This window comes from Vitis vinifera, chromosome 6, assembly GCF_030704535.1.
Source record: "Vitis vinifera cultivar Pinot Noir 40024 chromosome 6, ASM3070453v1".
NCBI classification, from domain to species: Eukaryota; Viridiplantae; Streptophyta; class Magnoliopsida; order Vitales; family Vitaceae; genus Vitis; species Vitis vinifera.
In genome coordinates, this window is record NC_081810.1 from 8,097,102 (window position 1) to 8,114,739 (window position 17,638).

General features: G+C 32.7%; 2 protein-coding genes and 1 long non-coding RNA gene across 3 annotated transcripts; all 3 read left to right on the plus strand.

Annotated features, from left to right (window-relative positions):
- The first annotated feature begins 1,151 nt into the window (after positions 1 to 1,151).
- On the plus strand, positions 1,152 to 2,127 carry LOC109122760 (uncharacterized). Its single transcript, XM_059737292.1, has 4 exons — positions 1,152 to 1,543; positions 1,633 to 1,845; positions 1,920 to 2,012; positions 2,122 to 2,127. Exons 1-4 carry the CDS (start codon positions 1,286 to 1,288, stop codon positions 2,125 to 2,127), a joined length of 570 nt encoding a protein of 189 aa, XP_059593275.1. The 5' UTR covers positions 1,152 to 1,285.
- A 58-nt stretch (positions 2,128 to 2,185) lies between these two features.
- Positions 2,186 to 3,287, plus strand: LOC104878736 (uncharacterized). Its single transcript, XR_009465795.1, has 3 exons — positions 2,186 to 2,290; positions 2,387 to 2,766; positions 3,067 to 3,287. It is a non-coding gene; the product is annotated as an uncharacterized LOC104878736 (long non-coding RNA).
- A 473-nt stretch (positions 3,288 to 3,760) lies between these two features.
- Positions 3,761 to 6,169, plus strand: LOC109122254 (uncharacterized). The gene is made up of 5 exons (XM_059737255.1): positions 3,761 to 3,897; positions 3,987 to 4,091; positions 4,163 to 4,232; positions 4,764 to 4,837; positions 5,927 to 6,169. The coding sequence occupies exons 1-5, from the start codon at positions 3,800 to 3,802 to the stop codon at positions 5,928 to 5,930; spliced, it is 351 nt and encodes a 116-aa protein (XP_059593238.1). The 5' UTR covers positions 3,761 to 3,799; the 3' UTR covers positions 5,931 to 6,169.
- Positions 6,170 to 17,638: the final 11,469 nt, after the last annotated feature.

Below are 17,638 nucleotides of genomic sequence, written 5' to 3' on the forward strand. Positions count from 1 at the left end.
ATGGTTGAAATTGAACAATCCTCGTCAATCTAAGAGACAAAAGTGGCTACAAGAAGAACACATGTGAACATTCACTCATTGGTTGCGAAAAAATGTATTGAATTTATTCTAAAAATTGCACCATTCTTAGCACTAATCATAAAAAATATTAATAACTATGGTCCATTCTAATAGGTAGAAGTTGCCATTGCTGACAAAGAACCTATATCTGAAACCTTAAGATGGATGGCACATGGTCTTACCCACTACGTGGCCAAGTATCATGGCTATGTTATAAATGGGTGTCAGTACAATACAAAAGACCGTGATGAGTTACGAGTTACCCAGAATAGTGGAGTTAGCATTGTAGCAACAACAATGCAAATTTCTAGTGCCAAGGATAAGAATCCAGTATTTGGTGAGCTATGTTTCTATGGTATTATTACTGAGATATGGGATCTTGATTATACCATGTTTAGGATTCCAGTTTTCAAATGCAATTGGGTTGATAATAAGAGCGGCATCAAAGTTGATGAGTTTGGGTTGACATTAGTTGACTTCACTAAGATGGCTCATAAATCAGATCCATTTATTTTAGCCTCCCAAGCCAAGCAAGTATTCTATGTACAAGACCAACTTGATCCAAGATGGTCAGTTGTTTTGTCAACTCCTGAAAGGGACTTCTCATTTTCAGCAAAGGATTCTGATGACTTCATAGATAATTCTATTGAACACCATCCTCTCATTACCACCTTGGCACAAGTTGAATCATTTGATACAATGGATGACTCTGATGTCATTTGCATTCGAGGAGACTGTGATGGATTCTAGATTGATAACAAATCTTCTATGTAACTAAATTTATGACCTTGTTGTTTTGTTGTGAAGGTTGTAACTATCCCATTAACTTGTTAATATTGAAATTCTGCATTTCAGTAAATAGTTTATTTATTTTCTAAGTGGATTAAATTCATCATGTTTCTAAATTTATTGATTCCCTATTTCATGATTATTATTATACACATATCTTAGAGTGATCTAAAGGGTAATACAAGGATATCAATTTGTCTCAGCTCAAAGCTTATGATTTCTAGTTCCATAAGAAAAAAGTTTGGTGAGGATCTTCTAGTAAGTTTTTATTATTATTATTTTTAAATATTTCATGACAACATGTGAATATTGTTATCTAGCATGTAAAATGTTCCTAGTATGTTCATGTTACTAATATGAGTTCATGTTATAAAAAATTCAATTTTACTTGCAATTAATGGGTATACTTATCATTTCTCATTGATGTGTTATAGGCATGGATTCAAAGGAAGAGAAAACCCCTTCACAAAAAAAATATAGAGGGACAACAAGGAAATCCATGATTATAAGGAATAGGAATAGAGGGATAAAGTTGGTCATAAAGTACAATGCTGATGGTATCTATGTAGGAGAATCTTCTGTGCACCTAACAAGCTACTTAGGTGTATTGGCACGTACGATGGTACCAATCAGATATAACACATGGCGAGATGTCCCTGAACAATTGAAGGATAAGTTGTGGGACTCTATTGAGGTTACTTTTTTTTTTTAACATAAATAAGTTTTCTACAATCTCTATATTTCTTTCAAATTTTGAGAAACTAATGACTTTATAATTTGTAGATTGCTTTTACATTAGACAAGAAAAGCAGAAGGAATTGTATGCTTACATTGGGAAAATGTTTTCGATCTTTTAAGAACACGTTGACTGTGAAACATATTCTTCCTTTCAAAGATGAGCCAGAGCTTCTTAAGAAACCACCAACTGAATATCATTTTATCGATGATGAAGATTGGAATATTTTTGTGAAAAATAGGTTGTCTGAAAAATTCCAGGTACAAATACAATTAACATTAAACATACTACATGCATCCACATATATATACTAAGCATCCATTTTAATTTGTAGGAATATAGGGAAGTACAAAAACAGAGAAGAAAGAAGCATATATATAATCATCATCTAAGTAGAAAAGGGTATGTTGGACTTGAAGAAGAGATGGTAAGTTTTTGTTAATTCTTATAGTGGTTTAATTTTGTATGATTGTATAAGTAATGAAGGAATATTTTATATGGGTTTCTTAATTGTTTCTTTTCTGACAAAAAAATAGAAATAAAACCACATGTGTCATCTAATAACTATCTTTAATTTTCCATTTCTATTAGATGATTGAAGTTGGCTCCACAGAAAGCATTGATAGAAGTTTACTTTGGAAGAGGGCAATGCAAAAAAAAGATGGCAGCTATGATGATGTGGTCCTACCGGTAGTGGAAAAAATAGTAAGTAGACATTTTGTACCCAAAAATCACATCTTTAAACACCTTATTTGGTTTTACTTATTTGAAAGTTAACTTCATAACTTCCTTTTGTTTTAGGATGAATTGATGAAAGAGTCTCAAGAGAGTGGCATAAGCTATAGTGGGAGCAATGACATACTTTCTCAAGCACTAGGTACTCCTGAGTATACTGGTCGGGTTCGAGCTAAAGGGAAGCACTACACACGCTTGGACAATATTTCAATAGTATGTCAGAACGTGTTGTGAGGGATATTTTAAAAGCAACTCAAGAACGTCAAGTTAAGTTTGAGGCTGATGTGTTAGCGAGACTATCTCAGATAGGAGTTGCTACACCATAACCTAATGTGAGTAGTTCCAACATGAAATCAAAACTGTTGCTTCTACCAGAAGTAGTGGAGAAACCAATTCGTAAAGTTGAGGAAGAGACCTTACCTGTGAAAATAGAACCACACATGAAGGTGTGTTATTTTTAGTTTACATTTCCTAGTTCAATGACGTAATTGTCACAAATTCCTAGATAATTTTCATAAATAATTTCTTCCAATTGCTTTTATTTTTGTTAGATTGATACTTACATTTTAGGTAGATTCTATTACAGTATAATTACTACTAGTAATATTCTATTCCACTACAACTATTACTTATAAAATATGTAACTTTATGTCTTAAATATAGCCCTAACATAGTCAATGCACTTTAAGCTTCATTTATTGATTATTTTTTTATATTGAAATTAACAATTTAATTTACTTTTGAAGGCAAGAAAATGTGAGTTGGCAGTAGGGACTAGAGAAAATACAGTGGCTGGTGGAACAATTGTAATGGATTGTGGTCCCAACTACCTAGTTGTTTTGGATGCTCCCTATGAGTCAAATACACCACTTCCTATTCCCATTCCTGGACAAGCTACAACAGTTGGAGCGGCAGTGGGCTACCAAGTTTTATGGCCAACCCATTTAGTCAATTTGAGTACTAAATTCATTAAAGTGTGTTATTTTCATTTGCAATAGTTTATAAAGATATGTATATCATTTGAAAACATGGTGCTTTCTTTTATAGGGATCTCACATAGGGAAAAGACAAAAAACAACAGAAAATGACTTGAAAATTGGTGAAAACCCTCAAGATATCAACAATTTTGATGCATTAGTAGGTCTCATGCTAAATGAGGGGAAAGCACAAGGTGTGGAGGTCCCAAATGATGTATTTGGCGAGAGTTTTAAGACCTTCCTTATGAAAGAAAACATGGATATGATAAATTTCATTTAAGGAAGTGTCGGCTAATTGTGTCATATATTATATATGGTAAATAATTTTATAACTTGCTAATGTGTGTTAATATATATATATATATATATATATATAAGTAAAATGGTCATTTCTTATCAAGGTATGTGGAATTTAAACAGGCACCTACAGAAAAAGTTAAGTGATGCAAGGCTCATTGAACGATTTGCTTTTATCAATCCAGCTTTAGTCTCTAAAGCTGGAATGGGTGAGACAACAAAGGAAAATAGGTCAAGGTTGATTGCAAATCGTTTAATGCATGCAAAGCGTGCTGACTACATTTTTATTCCATATAACCCTGAGTAAGTTATGAAAAATATTAAGTTTTTTTTTAATGCTAAATAGCTTAATCAATGCTAATTACTAAATAATATCTAATGTACTATTGTAGTTTCCACTGGGTCTTGGTGGCATTGGATATGAGGACAATGACTGCGTACTACCTTGATCCGATGCAAAAGCAACCATGTGATGATCTTAAGGAAATTGTTAACATGTAAGTGTCTTCATTTCCATACTTGAATAAAGTGCATAGTATCTAAAATGTTAATTTTCTTTTCCATGTAGGGCACTACGAATTCATCCACCAGAGAAACAAAGATCATCAAAGAGGAAGCCGACATGGGTAAAAGTAGTGGTAAGTTACTTGGTTAGAGTAAGATATATCATATGACCACTTATATCAACCCTAAAATTTGAATATGGTTTTATGTTTTGTCACTTAGATAATAATGACATAAAACATCATGATATTAATGTTTTTATGGTACCATAATTCATATGTGTGCCTATAGTGCCCAAGACAACTAGGAAGTGTGGAGTGTGGTTATTATGTGATGAGATACATGAAAGATATAATTGTTGATCCAAGCCTCCTATCCACAAAGGTATATACTCATTAATAAATTTTATTAGTTTCTATACTTTAGTAATTTTTTGTTAACTTAACTAATCATCATGTATGTACAATTAATTATTAGTTTAAAGGGAAAAAATCGTATAGTGAAGTTGAACTTAATGAAGTACAATCTGAGTGGGTTATGTTGGCAACTCAATTGATTCTTACCCATGCCTGAAGGTATAAATTAACATCTATAATGCTTGATTTTCATTATTAATGAAGTCTTGAATGGACTAATTTTTTTAATTTACCATCTTATGTATGCAGATGCCCTCATTTCAGTCCAGTAAGAGTTGTAGATCACATTTTGACGATTCTCATAAGTTCTCATCTCATGATAAGTAATTTTTTCCTCCATAGTGATAGAATATAATAGTTTTATACATAAACTATTTCAATATAAAAAATCAAATTATTACATCATCACCAATGTTGTTACATGGAGAAGTTATTTTTGTTATTGTTGTATGGAGAAGAAGCATATAATTTGGGAACTCAATAAATCAAATTATTATATCATGATCATCAATGTTGTCATTATTATTGTTGTTGTTGCATAGAGAAGTTGTTATTGTTATATATTTGGACTAAACAAATCAAATTATTACTAATATAATTATCACCATCGATCATCAATGTTATTGTTATTGTTATTGTTGTTGTTGTTGTTACATGGAGAAATTGTTATTGTTGTATGTAGAAATTGTTATTGTTGTATGGAGAAGTTATTGTTGTTGGAAAGGTTGTTGTTGGATGGAGGGATGGTAGAGAGCTTTTTTTTGTGTAGGGTTAATTATTATATTTGGGTTATAATTTTGGAATTGAAAATAAAGGCAAGTTTTAGAATGGTTGTTATTATGACATTTAACCAATGATTTGTAGGTTTCTATTGCCTTGGTTGTGCTCTTTTAATTTTTAGTTTAATACTCTTTTTTTCCTTATGGAATGTTATTAGTTAACTAAATTTGGTAATATAGGAAAGTTGTAAAAAGAAATTAAGGCATTTGCAAATGCTTAATATTAAATGTCTTATATTACTAGATATGATGATTTATGATTGAAACTAATTATAAACCATACCTACTGGTATATTCATATATTTATTTATGAGAAATGAGTTTGATATGTTAGACATAGATAAGAAAATATTATATTACATTCCATATTGTAGAATTTATACCATTGAAAGCCTAACTTGTTTCCTCTAACTTAATAATGAACTAAAAAAGTATTTTAATATTTTATAAACAAGTATCAAATTAAACAATTTTTCATCTTCATTGAAGCATAACATCTCATTAAATACCAAGTTATTCTCATTTGCACTTCTTTCATGGACCATTCATAGATTTAGATTTAACTTTCATTGCATGTATATTAACTAAACATAATTTGTTTCTTCTATTAATTTTTTTTTTAAATGTATACAGGTAAAAGATTTCAAGTTCAGGAGTGGATATGCAACCAACAAAAATACTTTTGGCTATAAATACTTTTGGCTTCTTCTTCTTCTTGTTGTAATATTATTTTTGATAAGGAATTTGGAGACCTTGTTTTTTGGTACATGTGTACTTGTTTTATATATGTTGAAGTTGGAAAATATGCTTGTAAATATTTTGATACATTTACAAATTTGCGTATTAATTAACTATGTAGACATTAGTTCTTTATCATTATATTATTCCCAAATTTATTCAATTTCTTTTGGAAGATGTAGTTATTAATATTGAAGTTATTGTTTGGTACTTTATAAATAATCATGCAGCCAAAATTATATATAACAAGACATACAAAATATATCATTTCAACAGGGGGATTTTCAATATTATTATCCACATAAGATGACACTTTTTTTAGTGTCGAAATAGACAAATGATATTTTGGTCATTCCTTGGCGCTAGTGTAAGTGTTAACATAGGTAGATCAATATTGACGTTTTTTAACGTGTTAATATAAACCAATCAACAATGACGCTGTCTAGAAGCGACATGGTTGCCTGCACCTATTCCTTGACAGAGACGAAAAGGACGCTTTCGAGAAGCGTCATCGTATACATTTATTGACGCCTAAAAAGCGTCATTATTACCCTTTTTCTTATAGTGTAACCTATTTTTTGTTATCATATTTGCATCTCCCTTATAATAAATTAAACTATGTTATAATATATTGTAACGTTAGTGTATAATGATTCTTGCTACACTGGCTGGATATCTCAAAAGAAATGGTTGGGTTTTGTTAATTCATCATTTTGATTGTCTTCATTAACGGGAAATTTGAGTTGCTTAGGAAGTTCTTTAGCCATGTTTAGAAGATATGGCAAAAGGTTTTAAATGAAAGGCAAAAAGGAGCTTCCAATTGTTTCTATTTTACATGCCAGATTATGCCTCTGTTTTCGTGGATGCTGATTTGGGTTGCTTTATCTTGTAGGAAGCACTTTTGCATTGGCTACAACCATTTGATCTTTGATCATGGATGTTGATTTGGGTTGCTTTATCTTGTAAGTGGTTGCCTTATAAGCAACTATGAATGGTGGGACTACTGTTGAGGGCAAGGAGTTTGTTGTCTTAACGAAGTTGCTTATGAGGCAATTATTGAAATTGGATGGCATCGAGACTGAAAGAGAAGCAAAAGTGTAGAGAAGGGCTGAGGTTAGTAGCCAATGCAAAAGTGCCAAGGAGTTTGTTGTCTTAACTTTTTTTTTTTTTAGTTTGTTGTCTTAATAGATAACTTTTTTTTCAAGCTTATTGTGGATGTACAATTTTATATTGTTTCCAAGATCATGAGTCCAGATTTAAATATTTCTTTACATATGTGGTTTGTTAGTGTGAAACTAATTAAATTTCAGATTAATGCTTGCTTTGTATGAGTTGAATTTTTTTTTTTTTGCAAGATTAGCATACTGTACTTGCTGAGTATTATAATCTAAGGAGTACATGTAATTTACTTTTTATGATTGGTATCTAACCGTTAACGGAATAATCGGACCTGGTGTCATTTAAAGAAAGATATTTTACAACTATTTGGTTTCATCAATAACTCTAGCCCCGCCCCGACAACACACCTAGGACGGGTCGGGTCGGGGATGGGATTGCATACCCCGCCCCGCCCCAGGTTTGGGACAGGATGGGAAATAACCAAATATTTTGGGACGGAAATGGGATAGGGGTGACCCGTCCTGTTGCCATTCCTACCCAGTTGGCTCCACTAGTGAACCTAACATATCCACACCACCGAGTCTTTGGAGTATTGGATGGATTGCTTGCTTGAAAGTATTCTATAGTGTGTTCCTTTAAATGAATGCATATAATTTCCATACTATTCTTACTTTCTTAAATAACTTTTGCACTTTTCTGCTAAAATGTAATAAATAAGTTTATCATGACATTGTTATGCTTAAAAAACAAATCCTAAGAAACAATAATGCAAAATTGTTTACTATTTGCATATAGTCTTTGAATCGTCTACTTTTTATATATCGTATTTGATTCATGTGCATCGCATGTGAACACTTATTAGCATATATATAAATGCACAATATTTCTCTAGATATATCGGTGGATATTTTGACACAAAATATTGATGGACTGAAAATTTGATAAAAACTTATAGAAATGTAAAAAAAAAAAAACTCTTAAAATATGAAATTAAAAGTATAATAGATATTTTAACGTTATTTTGTTCAAAAAACTGATATATGTATAATATAATTCATCATATTTCAAAATAACATTGTATACGTCGATAAAAAATATAAATTTCATAAATATACATTTATTATTAAATTATATCAAATATTATTCGATAATAATGTTGTGATATTTGATTATACTTTATCTAATTTAAAAATATATTTAATATTAAAATTATAATTCATTTAATATATGTATAATTTTTAATATTTGATTAATATATTAATGATATTAAAAACACTATGAAGAAAATTATCATGATAATTTTTATATTTTTGGTAGTCAATTAAATGAAAATTTTTCATTTAATTATAAAATAAATTATAATTAATTTGTTCATTAAAATATTATTTTAATATTATGTTTATGTGATGAGTTTTAGGTCATATATGTTTAGTGCAATATACATTATAAGAACCAAGGTTGGCCTAGTGGTTGGCCCAACCACAAGTTGAATCTTTTGGTTGAGGTTTGACCCCTTAGCTACAAAAAAAAAAAATTAAAAAATCAAGTGAGTTTCTACCTTTGACCACACTTCCCCGCGTTGATTGCAACAAAATATCGCAATAAATGGTCAAAAATCGATAAAATGGCGATAAATTACGATATATAAGAGAAATTCTCGATAAATTGACAAAATATCGAAGTACTGATTTTTCTCTGCTATATATCATGTCAGGTCTACCGAAACACGATATTTTAATCCACAGTTAGGATGAGCACAGGTAGTCTCGTGATTACCATGCTAACCACACTTAATGAGAATATCTACCTTATGTTTGTTGCAAAACACATCAAGGATTTTTACCTTAATTAGTATCTTAAATTTTTCCTTCAATAAAGGTAATTGATGACTTAGGATCTTGTACAGTTATTAACATAATTTTGATTTTTTTTTTCTTTCTAAATGATAGTTTTATGTTTCTTAATGTTACAGAGATACTTTAAGCCTTATCAGGTCTAAAATATAATGGGAAACATCCCTATAACATTCTTAAGGAAAAATAGGAGATGTGATTACACCAAACACTCACGAATGTTATAATCCCCCAACTTTTAACATAAAACCCCTCCACCCTATAATTTTAAAAAAAAAATTTATAGCTATCAAGTTCAACTTCATCACTTTGAATTCTCTTTATGACCTTATTTATTTTTGGATTAAATTATTATATAACTTTGATTATTACTTGTGCTTCATTTAATTTCATGGTTTAGGTGAAGAGCAACCCAAACTTATATGCTTTACTCTCAGATACATGCATTTGAATCTGATTAGCACCAACATATTTTTCATCCCACTATTTTAAAATCAAAGACCCTAAATGGAAAGTTAGAAAATTCAACCTCATTGAAGGTGGTGTAGTGCAAATCATCCAATACTTACGAATTGCATAGTGTTTCCTATAAATCTTAATATTCTTATGAAAATTGCAAAAAAAAAAAGTTGAGACCAAGTTCTTGCAACATATCTTAAGCTTTTTCTTCTTCTACAAGATTTCTACTTAATTATTAATCTTTTCAAACTTTATTTTACAAATTGGAGAAGTGACAAAGGAGATAAGTTATGGCAGTACTACTAACATTTTTTTTATAATGATAGTAAGTGATAGTCACTTTCTGCTTATATCATTACAAGTAGTGTCACATATAAAGAAAGAAAAATATGACAAAGATCAAGCATCTAGATGGAATATTTTTCTCTTACCTGTTAACATATTCCAAATAATATAGCTAAAAATTAACCATACTCCATTATCTTTGTAGGAAAAAAGTCAAGACTATCTAACTGATATTCTTTGTCGCTTATCCAATTGTAATTAAAGCCTTAAAAAAATTAATAATTAAGTAAAATTGTTGTACAAGAGGAAGATTAAGGTATACTACAGACACTTATCCTTGACCATTTTTGTAGTTTTATGTAAGAATACTAAGATTTAGAGGAAACACTTTCCTACTTGTAAGTATTAGATGGCTTGCACTTCACCTAAGCCATGAAGTTAAATGAAGAATATGTAATAATCAAAGTTCTACACTCATTTAATTCTAAAAGAAATAAAGTTAGAAAGAGAATTTTAAAGTGATTAAGTTGATCCTAATAGTTTGAAAAGATTGTAAGGAAAATGAGTTTGATGTCAAAAGTGGGGATTGCAATGTTACTGAATATCTATTGTAGTTGCCTATCTCCTAGTGTTTCCTTAATAAGGTTGTGAAGAAGCTTCCTGCCATATTTTGGACTTGATAAGGGTTTGATTATTTTGGTAACATTAGGAAACATAAAACCATTATTTAGAAAGAAAAGAAAGGTTAAAATCAGATTAATCACTATAAAAATCCTTGAATCATTTAATTAATTAAACACAATTATCCTTATTATGGAAAATCTAGCCACCTAATGTCTTACACATAGAAACCTGTTTGAAATAGATCCATCAGAAATTTAAGTTTCAAGAAAAAGAAAAACCAATGACCATCCATTGTTTCTAATCCTAGGTCCACAGTGCCTAATTTGTTGAATCCTTATGGTATGCACAACTCAGCATGTGCTATGGTCTCCTTGTGGTCATAATCATTTCCATACACCATGATTTGCTCATGCACTACAATAAAAATTGTTTAACCACTTCACCATGTCCATATTTCAAGATTCTTTTTGCAATCCTCTTTTGTATCTCTACATTTTAGGTTCCGTTTTTTTAGAAAATTTCACTATTTTATATTAGAAAAAACTTTGATACCGCTTGTGCTAATGAAGCTTTAAATGCCACTTAATAGTGCAATAGCATAAGAATAAAATCATCCATACTCAAAGATACAAGAGGTTTTAACATAATTTGACCAACCATGCTTACATCCATGAATAAGAGAGAATTATTGCATTGTACCATAGAGAATATTATATAGAGCTGAAAAAATAGATACAACTATTGAAGTTTGAACAATCTCATACATATTTTTTCATCCTTTGTATTTATAATTTGAATGGTGAGTCCTTGCTCTGTTGGGTAACTTACTGTTTTTCTTACATATTTATCTTCACAAGCTTATCTCAATCTTATAACTTTATATTTTCTAGCATGACCTAAAATATTTATAGAGATATTTATAATATTTTTCCTTATGCAATCAAAGAAACATGTTTTTTATAATAAAATATTATTCTTTATAAAATATATATATATATATATATATATATCAAATATGAATTGGAGACACCTTCCAACAAGTTATGAATTACAAATCCAATTATGATTAAGCCCTTAATCATATGACCGTTATTTGATTAGAATTATTACATGAAGTTGTCATGACTCTCTTGATAGCCCTTACAAATAGCTCATCTTTCTATCAGGTTTGTCATCAACAAAACCATCGAAGTCACTTGGCTAAACACATCTTTCTCTCTTTTCTTTTTCTGGGTTGCTTTCAAACTCCTGCTCTGAAGAATAGGAATACACCCCCCTACCACCGAGCCTTCCTGCTATTCTATTTTCTATATTTTTAAAATAATTTTTAGTAGTTATGTTCTATTTTTAATCATTCCCATATAATTGTTTCTTAAAACATTATTTAGAAAATAAGTAAAAACAACTTAGAATGAGTGAAAGATGTTATCTAAAAATATTATATTTTTTATATTTAAAATAAAAAATCAATTTTGATTTTATAATTATCAAATGTGTTTTTCTTTTATTTCGTTTAGAGGAAGAGTACTATTTTTAAAAACAGTTTTCACATTACATGCGTGTAATGTTACCTAGTAATTGCATACGTGTTCTGAGAACACATTGATGGCTTAGAATTTAGAAACTCCACTTGGACTACCATGTGTATGATTGTAGGTGACAAATCATGTAAAATCATTTCAAGGGAAGCAGTGGAGTAAAGGTCACCTACGTATTCGAATGGAGGTGGCCATCCATGATGACTCAAAATAGTCAAGATTTCAAGTCCATCGTCTATCAAAGTTGATTGTAATCCTAGTTTTTTAGTTTTCAAACGTTATATATATGCACATTAAGTAACCACCTAAAACATGGTCTGTACCTAGTTCATTTATGGGCATGTTTAACTGTAAGTGATATATGGAACTTATTCCACAACCTCAAACGTGTACTAAAAAAGTGAACAGTTCCACTCCAAGCATAGAGAGAGAGAGAGGGAGAGAGAGAGAGAGTTGAGGTAAATATAAATTAGTAAGTAGACCATGAAATATTTTTATGCTTTATCTTTGTAGAGTTTGCCAACTATCAAGTGACAAGTGGCAAGGCCATTGACTAAGCTCCACTAGCAAACAATAAAACTCGCTTACTTGGGTAGAAAATAACGGCTGGGAGTATTGTTAGTTAATTAAAGGTTTTTTACTAATATAAAAGGTGTAGTCTCGGGAAAACAAAAAAAAGGCATTCAGTTATATAGAACAGAGAACAAGAAATGAAGAGAGCTTTGCAAATCCATAACCATAGGTGTGTCTCGGTTATCTTGTATAGAAAGAAACAGAGGTGAGGAGGGTTCTTGGGAAAAGCTGTAATTTCTTTGTTTTTTATTCTTGTGTAATCTCTAGTTGGTACAGTTGAATAAAGGCTTCAGGAAATCAGTGTGGATGTAGATCAAGTTGATTGAACCACGATAATTCTCTTGTGTTCTTGATCTTGGTTGATTGTGTACCAGTTGTTTGATTTTATTCCTAAGAGAAGTTCTTGCAAACTGGTTGTTTTTCCTTTTAGTTTCTGCTCTAACAGTCCCTAGTTCAAGGCTGGTTCTTCTTCAACAATTGGTATCAGAGCCTTTGGGTTATAACGGGGACTGCAAAGTTTGATGTAGAAAATTTTACGGGCAAAAATGATTTTGGGTTATGGAGACTAAAGATGAGGGCATTGATGGTTCAACAGGGGCTCCAAGATGTCCTACTTGGAGAGAAAACTCATAGTGTTATCATTCTTTCTTTAGGTGATACTATGCTGAGAGAGGTGGCCAAAACAAAGTTTGCAGCTGAGTTGTGGCTCAAGATTGAGAGCCTATACATGACCAAGTTATTAGCAAACCGATTACATAAGAAGATCAAGTTATATACATTCAAGATGACCCCGGGTATGTCAATTGAAGAGCATCTTGATCACTTCAATAAGATAATATTGGATTTGGAAAATATTGATATCGCAGTATCAGATGAAGATAAAGCAATTCTGTTACTGACTTCTTTAGATGCATCATATACTAATATGAAAGAGGCCATAATGTATGAGAGAGACAGCCTGACCTTTGACAAGGTGCAGTCCATTTTGCATGCTAGAGAATTACAAAAACAAAAAGAATCCAATGAGGAGTCGGGTGAGGGTTCAAACATCAAGGGCAGATATGAAAAATGAGAAAAGAAGGGCAAGAATTCAAAGTCCATATCAAAATCCAAGACTAAGAAGCTCAAGTGTTTTATCTGTCACAAGGAAGAACACTTCAAGAAGGATTGCCCGGATAGGAGACAAAACACAGTAAAAAAAAAACAGTGAATGAGGGTGATGCTGCTGTGATTTTGAATGGATATGACAGTGCTGAGGTGCTGAATGTGGCAGAGATGGACTCGGGCAAGGAGTGGATACTTGATTCAAGGTGCTCTTTTCACATGTGTCCTATCAAAGCTTGGTTTGAAGACTTTAAAGAAGTTAATGGAGGTCATGTACTGCTGGGCAATAATAAACATTGTAAGATTCTTGATACTGGTACCATCAGGATCAAGCACTATGATGGCATTGAAAGAGTTCTTGAAGATGTCAGGTATATACCCGAGTTAAAAAGGAACCTTATCTCACTTGGAATTCTGGACAAGTTAGGATATACATTCAAGTCAGAACCTAACTCTTTGAGAGTGGCTAGAGGTTCACTTACTGTCATGAAAGGGACAATAAAAAATGGGTTGTATACTCTTATAGGCCAGACTATGACAGGCAAAGTTTTTACTATGCTAAAGGAGGATGTGGGGACAACCAAGCTATGGCATCAGAGGCTTGGTCACATCAGCCACAGGGGACTACAAGAGCTGGAGAAGCAAGGAGTGTTGGGAAACTACAAGCTGACATATTTGCCTTTTTTTTAACATTATGTGTTTGGCAAGGCTACAAGGGTGAAGTTTGCCAAAGCAGTACATGAAACACAAAACCAGTTGGACTACATACACTATGACTTGTGGGGACCATCACGAGTATTGTCGATAGGTGGAGCAAGGTACTTCTTAACTTTTATTGATGATAACTCTAGGAAAGTGTGGATTTATTTTCTTAAAAATAAAAGTGAGACCTTCCTAAAGTTCAAAGAGTGGAAAATTCTGGTTGAAACTCAAGCAGACAGAAAAGTGAAGAAGTTGAGAACAGATAATGGGCTTGAATTCCTATCAAATGATTTTAATTCATTTTGTCAAAAGGAAAGCATGGCTACACATAGAACTGTCAGATATACACCTCAACAAAATGGCCTAGCTGAGCGCATGAATAGGACCATTTTGGAGAGGGTGAGATGCATGTTGTCAAGTTCAAGGTTGTCAAAGGTTCTCTAGGCTAAGGCTGCAGAAACATTTGTCCATTTGATCAACAGGAGCCCATCATCAGCATTACAATTCAAAACCCCTCAAGAAAAGTGGACTAGGAAAGTTGCAGATTATCAACATCGCAAAGTTTTTGGGTGCACAGCTTATTTACACACCAAAACAAATAAGTTAGAACCAGGGGCTGTAAAGTGTATTTTCTTGGGGTATCTGAAAGAAGTTAAAGGTTACAAGTTGTGGATAGAAACACAAGGCAAAGGGAAGTGTATAATTAGCAGAGATGTAACTTTTAATGAGCAAGATATGCCAAAACAAACTCCAGCCAAAGATGTGGAAGGGTCATATCAGTTACAGTTTGAGGTGGATCATGAGACTTTGCAACCTGAAAAGTTTACAAATACTTCATCCAAGACAATTCAAGAAGAAATAGTACATGAAAGACAAAATGAACCAACTCAAGGGTTGGAATCCTATAGTCTAGCAAGAGACAGACAAAAAAGACAAGTCAAACCTCCCAAAAGATATGGCCAAGTTGAGATGACAACATTTGCATTGAGTGTAGCTGAAGAAATAATGGATATGGAGCCAAAAACATACCAAGAAGCCATCAATAGCAATGAGGTTGATCAGTGGGTAAAAGTTATACAAGAAGAGATGGATTCCTTAAGGAAAAATGAGACTTGGGAATTGGTCACTAAACCCAAGGACCGAAAGGTAGTAGGCTCCAAGTGGGTTTTTAAAAGAAAGCAAGGGACACTAGGGAATGAGGCTCCAAGGTACAAGGCAAAGGTGGCTAAGGGGTTTTCACAAAAGGAGAGTGTTGACTATAATGAGATATTCTCTCATGTAGTCAAAGACAGTTCAATCCGATTGTTGTTGGCTTTTGTAGCTCATGAAGACTTGGAGTTGGATCAACTAGATGTGAAGACAACATTCTTGCATGGAGAACTTGATGAGCTGATTTATATGCAACCACCCAAAGGCTTTGGGGAAGGAATCAAGGATGGTCAGGTATGTTTACTTAAGAAATCTCTTTATGGCCTAAAGCAATCACCTAGGCAATGGTATAAGAGATTTGATAAGTACATGCTAGATATTGGTTTCAATCGGAGTAGCCATGATGGATGTGTATATTTTAAGCTAACTGAAAACAGCATGGTATATCTTTTACTACATGTGGATGACATGCTGGTGGCATGTAAGGAGAAAAGACACTTGGAGCAGGTCAAAGAGATGCTTAAGGCTAAATTTGAAATGAAAGATCTTGGTTCAGCCAAGAGGATTTTGGGAACAGAGATAGAAAGACACAGGAGCAAAAGGGTACTTAGGCTTTCTCAAAAGTCATACATCTCAAAGGTACTAAGCAGATTTGAGATGAATAATATAAAGACAGTGAGTACTCCTCTAGGACAGCATTTTAGACTTTCCATAACACAAGCACCTGAGACTCATGAAGAGAAAAGGTTTATGGAAATGATACCTTATGCTAGCATGGTGGGTAGTGTGATGTACACTATGGTGTGTTCTCAGCCTGATCTTGCATATGCGGTTAGCATGATAAGTAGATACATGAGCTGCCCTAGAAAGTCACATTGGCAAGCAGTAAAGTGGTTTTTTCAATACTTAGCTGGTACTAGAAGCTTGGGGCTGGTTTATGGAGGTAATAGTCAATTGGGAACTCAGTTACAAGGGTTTGTAGATGTTGATTATGCTGGGAACATTGACACCAGAAAGTTTCTTACTGGATATGTATTCACAGTGTTTAGAGGAGTGGTGAGCTGGAAGGCCAACCTTCAATCAGTGGTAGCTCTCTCAACCATTGAAGCTGAATACATGGCAGTGACAGAGGCTGTGAAGGAGGCAATTTGCCTTAAGGGTATTACGGAAGAATTGGCTATGTACAGAAGTAAAGTTGTTGTATATTGTGATAACCATAGTGCAATCCATTTAGCCAAGAATCAATCCTTCTACGAAATGTCCAAACATATTGATGTAAGGCTGCACTTTGTGAGAGATATCATTGTTGTAGGAGAGATTGGAGTTGGAAAAGTTCCTACTAAAGACAATCCATCCGACATGTTGACTAAGTCTCTAAATGTGACTAAGTTCAAACACTATTTGAATTTGATCAACATGGAAGAATATTGAAGACTTCCCATTAGGGAAGGTACTGAGACCTGAAGGTAGTTCAGACACTTGTCAACTTAATAGGTTGTTAAGGTGGAATTTTGTAGAGTTTGTCGAATATCAAGTGACAAGTGGCAAGGCCATTGACTAAGCTCAACTAGCAAACAATAAAGCTTGCTGACCTGGGTAGAAAATAACGGTTGGGAGTATTGTTAGTTAGTTAGAGGTTTTTGACTGATATAAAAAGTGCAATCTCGGGAAAACAAAAAGGAGGCATTCAATTGAATAGAATAAAGAGCAAGAAATGAAAAGAGCTTTGCAAATCCATAACCATGGGTCTGTCTTAGTTATCTTGTATAGAAAGAAACGGAGGTGAGGAGAGTTCTTGGGAAAAACTGTAATTTCTTTGTTTTTTATTCTTGTGTAATCTCTAGTTGGTATAGTTGAATAAAGGCTTTAGGAAATCAGTGTGGATGTAGATCAAGTTGATTGAACCACGATAATTCTCTTGTGTTCTTGATTTTAGTTGATTGCGTACCAGCTATTTGATTTTATTCCTAAGAGAAGTTCTTGCAAACTAGTTGTTTTTCCCTTTAGTTTCTGCTCTAACAGCCCCTAGTTCAAGGCTGGTTTTTCTTCAACAACCTTGTTGGAGAAGTTTTTTAGAGAAGCTGGTGAGCCACTTCCACGTTTTCCATATTCTAATCATCCAAGCAATAGCCCTTCAATAAAAATTGCCACCAAGCTCGCCTTCTTTTCCTGTACTAGGTCATCTCCACCTGGTGAAATTA